Here is a 12473-nt window from a genome sequence, read left to right as displayed (position 1 = left end):
TGGGCATACTGGTGGAGGTCCAGGGATGGGGCGGAAAGAGGTTTTGGGCAGAGCTGGAGAAAGCGGCCTGCGCTGATGAGCCCCTTCCTGTATCCTCAGCCTGCAACTGCCACCGCCATTCCCATCGCTGTCGCTTCAGCATGGAGCTTTTCCAACTCTCGGGCCGCCAAAGTGGGGGGATCTGCTTGAACTGTCGCCACCACACGGCCGGGCGCCACTGCCAGTATTGCTCACCAGGCTTTAAACGTGACTTCAGCCGCCCTGTGACCAGCAACAGAGCCTGCAAAGGTGGGTCATGTCCTGATATACCCAGAGCATCTTTGCCAGGAGGGACCGCAGAAGGGGGTCAAAAAAGTCAAGATGGTGGCCAAGCCTATGTGATCAAAGCCTGCTGCTTTTTTATGCGCGTTGAATATGTGACACATATAAAAAGGGACGGGGCTTCAATCGCACACTTACGGTCATCACCTTGACTTTTTTGACCCCACCCTGCAGGTGCACCTTTTGTCATTCTGGGGTTTTCAGCTCTTTATCAATGAGCAAGATAATTGTGCATCAGGTGGGGTTTTGTCTCCAAAAACCATTTCCATTTCCTCCACGCTTAGGAAATGGGTTCCAGTGTATATTCATGGAAATAAGAGGGGTGCCATTGCAAAAACATTGGTTTATCAGCCTCCTCTTATTCTCCCTGGGACCTGAAATCTGGGATATTTAAATGCTCAACCAAAAGTTTTAGGTCAGGAAGTTTTTTAAATCTCCCTGAAATCCTCACAAGAAGTCAAAAGGTTGGCCACAGCCATACAGTCAAAGCCCCACCCTTTTAAATGGGGTCATGACACCTGTAAAAAAGGGGTTGGGCTTTGATCACATGGTTGTAGCCACCATCTTGACTTTTTTGACCCCACCATGGAGACCTCTGGAGTGTATGCAGAGAGCCAAAGTCATTTGAATGATGCCTGCAATGGTTAAGACGCACAAAAACCTGCCCTCTACTGAATTTTTATTTCTTATCAAGACCTGCTGAGTTGCCTTCTAAATACCGCAAGTTTATTCTCTTCCCTTGAAACTTGCCTCCAGAGCTGATGGAAGGACCATGACTCCCTTCGCTGTGAAGCCATGGGAAACGTAGTGTGATGAGGGGGGTGAGGATTGCAATGGGAGCGCCTTCTTCAGTAAAGAAAGCCAGGATGTGCTTGGCAGGCGGGCTTGCCTCCTTTTAATTTTGCTGCTGTCTGAACTTAGCCATGGTGGTTTGATAATGATTGTTTGTGACTGAGCACAGGGTTTCTCAACCTTGGCAACACTAAGATGTGTGGACTTCAACTCCCAGAATTCCCCAGCCAGCATAGCCAGCATTGTTTATGACTTAGCACAGTGTTTCTCAACCTTGGCCACTCTAAGATGTGTGGACTTCAACTCCCAGAATTCCCCAGCCAGCTAGGCTGGCTGGGGAATTCTGGGAATTGAAGTCCACACATCTTAGAGTGGCCAAGGTTGAGAAACACTGACTTAGCAGGATGAATGAATCCTGCTATTAGGGATCCTGCTTTATGGCTTAGGGCAATGTCTGAATCTAGGCAACTGTGGCTTGTCAGCAAACCATGGTTAAAAAACAAAGCCAGGCTTATCCTGATGTGAAATCACTATAGACAGGAGAGGGAGTTTGGGAACTTTCTCTCTTAAAGCCACAGCACTGGGAAAGTTTGCAGTCCTGCACAACAGCACACCCCTTTGAACCCAAAAGGGAGGCGCGACAGATGGTAATGGAGGTGCACACAGTATTCTCATTCTGTAACTCCTCCCACTTTTTCCTTTCCAGCTTGCCAGTGTCACCCTGTTGGGGCCATTGGGGCCATTTGCAACCAGACCACCGGGCAGTGCCAATGCAAGAACGGAGTCGCCGGCCTGACCTGCAATCGATGCGCCCAGGGCTTCCAGCAAAGCCGCAGCGCTCTTGCACCCTGCATGCGTAAGCTTTGCTTATTCCTTAAACCTTCTCCCACATCAGCCCTTGGGGTGGCCCAGCTCACTTCTGGGCAGCGCTTCATTTCTTGGGGTCAGTTTGAGAATGAGACATCTTGGCACAACCTCCCCCAACCTGGCACCTTCCAAGTGGCACCCTCTGCCTGGGTAAGCATAGGATGAGCAGTGCCAATACATCTGTAGGGCACCAAATTGTGGAAAGTGACCTTAACACCTCTTCTGCCCTTTGGGTCAATAGGGAAGAAGAGCTGTGATGAATGAGGCTAAAGACCTATTGAATTCAGTTTCCCTTTTCTGACATTTGCTAACCAGAGGCTTCAGGAGAACTCCATAAAAACCCTTGTGTAGCGTTGCAGAGGGGTTAGCAGGGCCACGCAACACCCATAAAAAAGAGTCAGTGTCAGTCACACAGTCACGGTTGCCATCTTGACCTTTTGGACCCCATAGAGGCCCTCGGTGGTTAGACCACCAGTCTGAGAAGAGACGCCACTGGGAACCTCTCTCCTCTCCAGCATAAAACCCGATTGGGCTACTAATTATCTTACAACCTCAGGGTTGTTGTCAGAATCAAATAAGGGGCAGTGTGGGGAGGGGGGAATGATGTCTACACAAATGCAAAATGCCTGGGAGGAATGGCAGAGAGTTATATTTTTTTTAATGTAAAATTAGAAAACTGCAGTTCACAGGTAGGCCGCCTCTGAAGATGGAAGTTCCATCATGGATAATAACCATTAATCATTCCGTGTGTCTTGAATTTGTCTCATGCTCTCCTTGTCTATATTTGTTCTTTGATGCAAAATTACATTTTTCTTAACCAAAAAATTCAGGAGAGGAGCCACCACTCTTGATTTCATTCACTTCAACAAAGTAATATCCATACACATTTTGTTCCATACACACACACACACCCATAAAATAACCCTATTTGTTTCAGTGCGGACATAGAATCATGATTAAGGGCAAATTCCTCCCACTCATCCTTCCAGCATAGCCATAGAACTGGAAAGTATTGTTTCCCAATTCTAAATCAGGAGGTGAGGTCATGTTTTCCAGTAAACCCTTGATCTTTCTTACAAGGGAGGCTGAATGAGGCCATCCTAAGGCATAGCACAGACATCTCATCTCTAGTGGACTGACGTAATGGAAGCTGGACACCCCAGCTCTCAGCTTCTGGCGATATCATTTTCAAAAGCACCAGTCTGGGGTGGGAATTCGCTGCAAAAATTTCTGGAAGATGAGAGAAGGCTCAAGTTTACTGTAATCATTTGGACTGGTAATGTGCCTTTTCCTGTGGGCTGACAACTACGAATATCAGCTTGGGAGGGTGGTGAACAATCCCTAGTGAAATCATGGAAAGTCCAACAGAATTGGGGGGGAAAGTGGCAGTGATTAGGGTGTGGACCTTCTTCATCTGTGTAACATCTTGTACTTTCCTGTTTTCAAGCCAAGGCAAAGAAACTGATGCCCAAACACATTTATCCAAATAGGCAGACGGAATTCATTTATTCAGGCCTGAGAATGTATCATTTCTGGGGGAAGTTATCATATCCATTACTCTACATCTTGCATCCCTTAGGAATCCAAGAAGAGATGACAACTACAATTATCCCACCGCAGGAATGGAATGCAGGTGAGAAGGGAGGGCGTAAGTATTATTTTACTTTTCTAAGGAAATCAATTAATTTTCCCTTTAAAAGGATTGGAAAGCCACATCTTTGCAAGTGGAGCCCTTTTCATCTCCCATAACAAATTTTGCAACCAGACTGTGCTTATGGAGAGGAGAAAAGCATTCTTAGAGGCACTGTAGAATTGCCAGGTATCTTGAAGAGGTTTACTTTGGCTCCTGACTTAAATGAAACTTGGCTTTTGATCGATCCACATAGGATCTTTGCACATTTCTAGACTCATTTCCAGGCTGTTTTGTTCTCACTCTGTTGTCTGCATTCACCAGGTGAAGTGATTTCTCTCTGGCTCAGCTGTGGTGTATCCAGAATTGAAAAAAAAAAAGATCATTCTATTTGCAAGAATGAAACTGCACAGAGCTTGTGGGCAACCTAGTTTCCAACTAACAGAAATTTCTGTTTCAGACAGCCTTTCAGTTCTTGGGCTTCAACCATGCAGCATGCTCTTCACGGGTCCAGAAAAGGGAATGGGGTTTGACAGCTTCACAGCTCCCCCTTTGTAACAACTCCTCAGATTTTATTTTACTTATTTTTGCATGTAATGTAAAATGCAGAAAAAAGGCATGCTATCTAGCTGATTCCATATTAAAATCCAATGGGACTTGATCTGTGAAGATTTTTATTTAATTATTTAATTCTTTATTAGATTTATATGGTCACCCAGTTCTCAAGAGCAACGCTGGGTAACTTACAATTCAAAGAAACCTGAGTACAAGGAATTAAAAATAAAGTAAAATATAACATAATATATAATAAACCATCGGAATATAAAAAACAACAGAAATAACAATAATAACAGAAGCAACCAAAGCTAACTAACACATATCTCATTCAAAGGTCTGGCCCACTACTTAGGTGAAGAGCCAAGAGCCAAGCCTATAGGGCCTTGTTGTTGTTCAGTCATTAAGTCATGTCCAACTCTTCGTAACCCCATAAACCATATCGTGCCAGGCCTTCCTGTCCTTCACTGCCTCCCTGAGTTTGCTCAGTTTCATGCTCATTGCTTCAGTGATGCTATCTAACCATCTCATCCTCTGCCGTCCCCTTCTCCTTTTGCCTTCTGTCTTTCCCAGCATCAGGGTCTTTTCCAAAAAGTTCTCTCTTCACATTAGGTAACCAAAGTATCTGATCTTAAGCTTCATTATCAATCCTTCCAATGAGCAGTCAGGGTTGATTTCCTTTAAGATTGACTGGTTTGACCTCCTAGCAGTCCAAGGGACTCTTAAGAGTCTTCTCCAGCACCACATAGGGCCTTGTAGAAGGACAAAAGGGATGGGGCCATCCAAGCCTCTATGAGAAAGATGGCCCATAGGTGCTGCAACAGAGAAGGCATGTCCCCTGGGTCCCACCTGGTAACATTAAGTCATAGAAGGAACCTCAAGCATGTCCACTCTTCTAGATCTCATGGGATAAGCACAGACAACTGTAAATGATCCCTCATGTACCATGAACGAGTTTGCAAGTGATAACCAGCACCTTGATTGTATCTGGAAGCTTATAGAGAGCGAGCACACAAAGCAATGGTGTACCAAGGTACATCTGCAACTACTTATGTCACTGAACTGTAGACCAATTGCAGCTTCTGTGTGGTTTTCACGAGCAGCCCTATGTACAGTGCATTACAGTAGTCTAGACAGGAGGTAACTAGGGCAGGAAGTGAATTGGGCCTTCCAATCCAGGAACACTGCAATTGACAGGCAGGGCAGATTTGTGCAAAGGCCCTTTCAGCCATGGCTACCACCTGCTCTTCCAACAGGAACCAAGAGTCCAAGAGGACCTCCAAATTGCACCCCAGTTCTGTCTGGGGGGGTGTAAACCCATCTAAGATCAAACGTGGAAAGTCCTCAGACCCTCACAACCCTCCAGACACTGGGAAAGGACCTTAACGGTATCACTGTTGGCCTAGGGTGGAGACATATAATGGGATATCGCTGATATTGATAATACTTGGCTCCATAGTTGAATGGTGATCTCACCCAGTGGCTTCATATAGATATTAAAGGAGAACATTGATTGGTCCATGATGTTCTTTGCTGGTTCTTTGCACTCAGAGGTCTAGAAAATAAAAACAATCTCATAGTCAGTGCAAAGAGTAAGAAAGATGATGTTCACAGAGATATGCAGGCTCTGTTGCCAAACACAAGAGATCAAAGCATTCTTTAAGTCCAGAATGTCCATATAACATTCAGAAGCAGCTCAAACAAACACCTCCCTAATTCATGGGAGTATAAGAAGTGGGAGGAGGTACAGCACAATCAGACTTGCTAGATTCTGTTCTATCCAATCTCAATAAAATCGTTTTAGCCATCCTGTGGAGTTGATTTCCTGGTCTGGTCTACCTAGTGGAGCTGACAGTCAACTTGAGAACAGGTAGAGGAACTGTGGAAAGGAAACGGTGCTGTGTCTTGCTGCAAAGTGACACACTTGGCAGCTACTTCAGGGATAGGTAGCCCAGTGATTTCAAAAATTTTGGGACAACTCCCATAAGCTCCAGACAGTACTTGATTGTACCTGAGATACTAGGAGAACAACTGGTTGCCTAATCCTGCTCTGGTGAAAATAATGTGAAGCTTATTTTCTTAACCGCTGTCAGATATTGCCCAGGAGAATGATTTACCCCTCCCATCTACCCTGTTTGTTCACCAGATACCGAATGTCGGAGCCATTGTACACCACCACAAAGACGTGTCCATATGAACTTGAGGAACTATTGCAAGAAGGATTACGGTAATGTTTATTATTTATTTGATATTTTACCTTTTCCTGCTGGAGCTTAAGACAGGTACTCTCTTCTGCAGTTTTTTTCCCATGAAAACAACTTGTGGGGTAAACTGCTGAGATACAGTATTGGCCCAAAGTCGTCCAGTAGCTTCCACAGCTGAGGCTGGATTTGAACCTGGGACTCCCCAATCCAACCACCTTAACCACTACAGGTAGTCCTCGGTTAATGACTGCCCTGTTTAGCCACCATTCAAAGGTACGACAATGCTGAAAAAGTAACTTTATGACCAGTCCTTGCATTTACAAGCATCGTAGTGTCCCTGCAGTCACATGATCAAGATTTGGGCACTTCGCAACCAGCAGGCATTTATGACCATTGCAGCATTCTGTGGTCATGCAAGCACCATTTGCATGTTTCACAGCCAGATTCCAACAAGCAGAGTCAACAGAGAAGCCAGCAGTAAAATTACAAGTTGTGGTCATGTGATGTTTCGCTTAATGATTGCGGGTGATTCGCTTAATGACCATGGCGGAACTGAGATTGTAAGACCATCACGGTTCCGTGATGTCTTGCTTAATGACTGCATCGCTTAGCAAGAGAGTTGCCAGTCCCAATTGTGGTCATTAAGCAGGGACTACTTGTACACCAAACTGATGCACCATATCTCATTTCCCTGCCCACTATTTCATTGCTTGTGAAACTGCGATTGAAAAAGCAACCGGAATGGTAAATAAACCAGGAAGTGGCATTATAACATGCCCCTCCCACACAATCAATCCAGGAAATATACAGTACTGTGCAAAAGTTTTAGGCAGGTGCGAAAAAATGCTGTAAAGTAAGAATGCTTTCAAAAATATATGTTGTAATTGTTTATGTTTATCAATTTACAAAATGCAACGTGAGCAAACAGAAGGAAAACCCAAATCAAATCAATATGGTGTGACCACCCTTTGCCTTCAAAACAGCGTCAATTCTTCTAGGTATACTTGCACATAGTTTTTGAAGGAACCCGGCAGGTAAGTTGTTCCAAACATCTTGGAGAACTAACCACAGATCTCCTGTGGATGTAGGCTACCTCAAATCCTTCTGTCTCTTCATGTAATCCCAGACAGACTCAATGATGTTGAGATCAGGGCTCTGTGGGGGCCAAACCATCACTTCCAGGACTCCTTGTTCTTCCTTATGCTGAAGATAGTTCTGAATGACATTGGCTGTATGTTTGGGGTCGTTGTCCTGCTGCAGAATAAGTTTGGGGCCAATTACACGCCTCCCTAATGGTATGGCATGATGGATAAGTATCTGCCTGTACTTCTCAGCGTTGAGGACACCATTGATCCTGACCAAATCTCCAACTCAATTTGCAGAAATGCAGGCCCAAACTTGCAAGGAACCTCCACCATGCTTCACTGTTGCCTGCAAACACTCATTCTTGTACCGCTGTCCAGCCCTTCGGCGAACAAAGTGCCTCCTGCTACAGCCAAATAGTTCAAATTTTGACTCATCAGTCCAGAGCACCTGCTGCCATTTTTCCGCGCCCCAGTTCCTATGTTTTTGTGCATAGCTGAGTTGCTTAGCCTTGTTTCCACGTCGGAGATATGGCTTTTTGGCCACAATTCTTCCATGAAGACCACTTCTGGCCAGACGTCTCCAGACAGTAGATGGGTGTACCTGGGCCCCACTGGTTTCCACCAGTTCTGTGTTGATGGCACTGCTGGATATCTTCCGATGTCGAAGGGAAGTAAGCCTGATGTGTCTTCCATCTGCTGCATTAAGTTTCCTTGGCCGACCACTGCATCTACGGTCCTCAACGTTGCCCGTTTCTTTGTGCTTCTTCAAAAGAGCTTGAACAGCACATCTTGAACCCCAGTCTGCTTTGAAATTTTTGCCTGGGAGAGACTTTGCTGATGCAGTAGAACTACCTTGTGTCTTGTTGCTGTGCTCAGTCTTGCCACGGTGTATGACCTGTGACATGAAACTCTCTTCCACAACCTCACCTTAGTAGCAGAGTTTGGCTCTTCCTCACCCAGTTTTAGCCTCCTACACAGCTGTTTCTGTTTCAGTTAATGACTGTGTTTCAACCTACATATGAAATTGATGATCATTAGCACTTGCCTGGTATAATTGGTTAATCATACACCTGACTCTAATCCTACAAGATCCCTGACTTTGTGCAAGTGTACAAAGTGTGCAAGTGTAAGAATTGATGCTGGTTTGAAGCCAAAGGGTAGTCACACCAAATATTGATTTGATTTAGATTTCTCTCTGTTCACTCACTTTGCATTTTGTAAATTGATAAAAATAAACAATTACAATATATATTTTTGAAAGCATTCTTACTTTACAGCATTTTTTCACACCTGCCTAAAACTTTTGCACAGTACTGTAGTTTCAAAAAAGGGAACATATGAAATGCAAAAAGTGATGCTGTGGCCCCCGATACATCCTCTGTTAAAGCACCAGTTTTCTGGGAAACACTGCTTTTCCAGGGGATGACGTGCCTAGTGATGACAGCATGAAGTTGCAAACTGGAAAGTAGATGGTACTGCTTAAGGGGTGAGAAGAAAAGAGAACTTGTAAAAGGAGAGATGTCATAACTCCAGAAATAGGGCAGGATCATATAACAGTTCACTTCCTGATCGGTTTTTTTTTCTCTTTTTGGGTAACCTTCACCATACTACTGGCAGTTCTCCGGGCCCAGCTGTTGGCCATAGAGAAGTCTGGGACATGGTGGCAATTTACAGCTTCAGTCCTCACTGTCTACCGCCAGCGTCACGTGCCTATTCGTCGGGGAGAGCAGCCACTCTGGGTACCAGAACAAGATTTGGCGTGCCGGTGCCTCCACCTCCAAGTGGGCAAATCCTATCTCATCATCGGCAACGATGACGAGTCCCCTGACCCTGCCCGGCTAATCCTTGACAAAAACAGCTTGGCCCTGCCCTGGAGGGATGCTTGGGCACATAAATTGCGGAGTTTCCAGCAACAAAGCAGGCGTGGAAAATGCTGAGGCATCTGAGCCAGAGAGGTAGTGGGAAACTGGGCTGAAGAAACAGGTAGGAAATGGACCGAATGGGTAGAAAATCCCTAGTTTTACACACCCAAACTGAGTTTCAAAGCCCAACAGAAACACCCTTGGGTATAAAAAGCTGAGCCTAAACTGGAACTGATCACATTTTGATTTTAAAGTTTTAGTTCTGCACATTGATGACCCTTTGTTCATCCTTCTGACAGACCTATAGGATGAGAGTATTATCCCCCCTTTGCAAGACGGAGGAACTCAGCTGAACTAGAAACATGATTTTGGATGCATTAGTGGAAAATATTTGGGTATGAGAAGCTGCCTAACCTGGCTGTAAGCTATGGAACAAAGACCTCCAGAGGGTTCTTCCTTATGACTAGGTGAAAGCTCCATCCACCAGCTTCTGAGCCAGCAAAAGACTTTTCCAGCAGAACATTTGCTACCCCTCACTAGCAAACCTGATCTTGCCACAGGGACAATGCCAGCAAATAGTACTGTCTTTATTTACCATCTACGGGGATAGAGATTGGAGAAGTCCCCTGGCTTTGTTTTCCTTCTCTCCCCTCCCATCAGCCAGCGGGAAGATATTCATCAATCGCTCTCCTTAAGGTAGGATAAGGCTGGGGTAGAGGTGAAGTTGAGTTTTAACAAGATGCCTAAAACATAGCCTTAGTCATCTGTCAAAACCCAATATTTGGGGGCAAGTGTTTTTCACAGCTGCATTCAGAGGGAACCCCACTATCAACTGAGATCAGCTGAAAGTCAGATTTCTTTTGGTCATGAGTTTGGCGCTCTTCAAGGGTGATGTCTAAATTAGTCAACAAGCAGTTCTGACAAAAACTACTCCTGCGAGCCCTTGAAAACAAAAAATATCAAAGTAGTTAATAATTGAAATGTACCGTGTCTTTTAAAAAGCTGTATTATGTCAAAAGATATTTTAAACATGGCAAGTTAGTACAATGCCAGTAAAAGAGAAGTTCTCAGACATTGTGGTGTCAAGAACCACTAAAATTTCAAATAGGTCTGACCTTTCCCATCACTTTGATATCATACATTCAGGAATCTGCTCTAAATAATACAATTTAACTAAAGCTAAATTGAAACCCTTGAGAAATGCAGTGGTTTTAGAATGTAAGACTGACAGAAAAATGTTCCATATAAAGAATTCCCTTTGAGCTGGATGGCATTTCTTGATAATAAAAGGTTAGAAAATTTGTCCTGGTTGCTTGATTCAAAGAACTGAAGTCATAACAAGAAACAGCTTGATATCCCTCTTGAGTGCAGCTGGTGAAGGTGTGAGTGCTTAGAATTTTTTCTTATTTAACTCACTTCCTTTTTAGTATTGCTGATATAGTACACAGATCATTAAGACAATTTTAAAAGCTTTACAGTTAAGCAGTATCCACCGCAAACCTAACTCACTGGGTCACTCGTCTACTTAGAATGGGGTTGATGTAACAAAATTTTGTGCCCCGAATCCTACTGAGCTAAATAGGTGTACGGACACATGAACATTTGGGAGAAATTTTTCTTCATAAATAACGATTATGAACATCAGGTTCTATTAAAATGGATTCAATAGACATTAAATGCTTCATTAGATGCTTAGGTCCCAACGTTTCCAGGTCAGTTAAGCAAAGTGAAAACCTCACATTTTTCCTACTCTGCCTGGACAACCTGGCTGTCCAGAAAACCTAGAGGGTGAATTTGTCAAGAATGGGGCTTTGCCTGTGCGTGGATCAGATGCACTCTTGCATGGACAAGAGCAGGAAAACACGTTGGGGGCTCTAAAACCTGTATGTCAAAGCATCCTGAACAGGTGACAAAAGTGGGGAGAGGGGCACCCCGAAGCAGTAGAGACTCCACTCTTTCTCTCCTATTTCTCCATGCAGCATTCTCTTCCCCCATACCACCACCTAATTCTCCAAGTCAGGGAACAGTCCATACACCTGATGGTCCTGGGAGGCTCTGCCCAGCAAGGACCAGAGGGGACCCTCTTAAAGTGGCCAAGAGGTGCCAGGCTGATCCCAACCCTAGGGGTTCCCTGTCACACTGATGGAATGGTTGAGGAAGAGCCTCACCTGAAAATGAACGTGGGTTGCTGCATTTTAAAGGGGAAATACTACTTTAACACCCGTACAGCTAAAACCAATTTATGGCTGCTAGGGATCAGACAAAGGCAACATCAACAAGGTATAACAGAAGAAAGAAGCTGCTGAGGCATGTTTGCAAGTGAGGGATGCCTCTGAGTTAAGCTGGTTTAGTCCCCCCAAAAAACCAAGCAGTTTTTGAGCAGGGGAAGTAGATACACTGGAGGATAAGGTGATTGGCAGCTACTAGTATCATGCTGGATACACACAGACACAGATACACAGTCCCAATATCAAAGGCATGCTTGGGACACAACCAAAAACTACTGTGGCCCTTTTGTCCTGCTGATGAACATCCCGTAGGTTGGTTGGTTGGCTGGTTGGCCAGTGAGGGACTGGACAGGCCCCTGATCTGAACCAGCATGATGCTTCATTTTTTCTTACATTATCAGTCTGGGAAAGGATGTCTTCCTTGCTGCTACAACAAACCATGTGCCAAATGAGATGATGTGGAACTGGCTTCAACCTAGGATAGTCTTCCTGACATTTGGAGATTGACATGAAAAATATATTCAGAATCATTGTGTTGTTCTTGTTGAATGTGGAGGGTGCAAAGGAAGAAAGAAAAGTGTGGACATAATGTGGACCATCAATAAAAATTCAGAGAAAATGTATGTGTTAGTAGGGAGGTGAGGGTGGGCCTGGAGAGCATTGCTCAATAATTAGTTGCTTCAGGAGACAACAGCCTTTGGATCCTAGAGTTACTCAGAAAACATTAGGGACAGAAACATTTACTGAGTTTGCATTTTAATTTAATTTACCTAATCTGCAATTTCAAATTAATGTGCAAACAGTCACTCACACCTTTTTGTAAATTTTGTAATGTTCTATCTGAAAGCAGCATACAAAAATGTGCCTATTTGTAAAAACACACACACAGAAGCATATTTGGGGAAATAATATGCAAACTCCATTTTTAC

General features: G+C 44.3%; 1 protein-coding gene across 2 annotated transcripts in view; it reads left to right on the top strand.

Annotated features, from left to right (window-relative positions):
- The window catches only part of LOC103058037 (netrin-1-like), a 39907-nt gene extending 27434 nt beyond the window's left edge, over nucleotides 1-12473 (top strand). The window contains exons 3-7 of one of the 2 annotated variants that reach the window (XM_007423019.3): nucleotides 100-288; nucleotides 1820-1969; nucleotides 3560-3628; nucleotides 6312-6392; nucleotides 9072-12473. In XM_007423019.3, the coding sequence (XP_007423081.1) occupies nucleotides 100-288; nucleotides 1820-1969; nucleotides 3560-3628; nucleotides 6312-6392; nucleotides 9072-9391 (809 nt within the window). In that variant the 3' untranslated portion in view covers nucleotides 9392-12473. Of the gene's footprint in view, nucleotides 1-99; nucleotides 289-1819; nucleotides 1970-3559; nucleotides 3629-6311; nucleotides 7214-9071 lie in introns of those variants that run through there. The other variant, XM_088142654.1, reaches the window with a different exon arrangement.

Source organism: Python bivittatus, unplaced genomic scaffold, assembly GCF_059951505.1.
Source record: "Python bivittatus isolate LINGU-HERP-01145 unplaced genomic scaffold, Pbiv_v1 ctg000440_np1212, whole genome shotgun sequence".
Lineage (NCBI taxonomy): Eukaryota > Metazoa > Chordata > Lepidosauria > Squamata > Pythonidae > Python > Python bivittatus.
The sequence above is the reverse complement of the archived record's forward strand: the minus strand, read 5'-3'. Positions and strand labels throughout refer to the sequence as shown.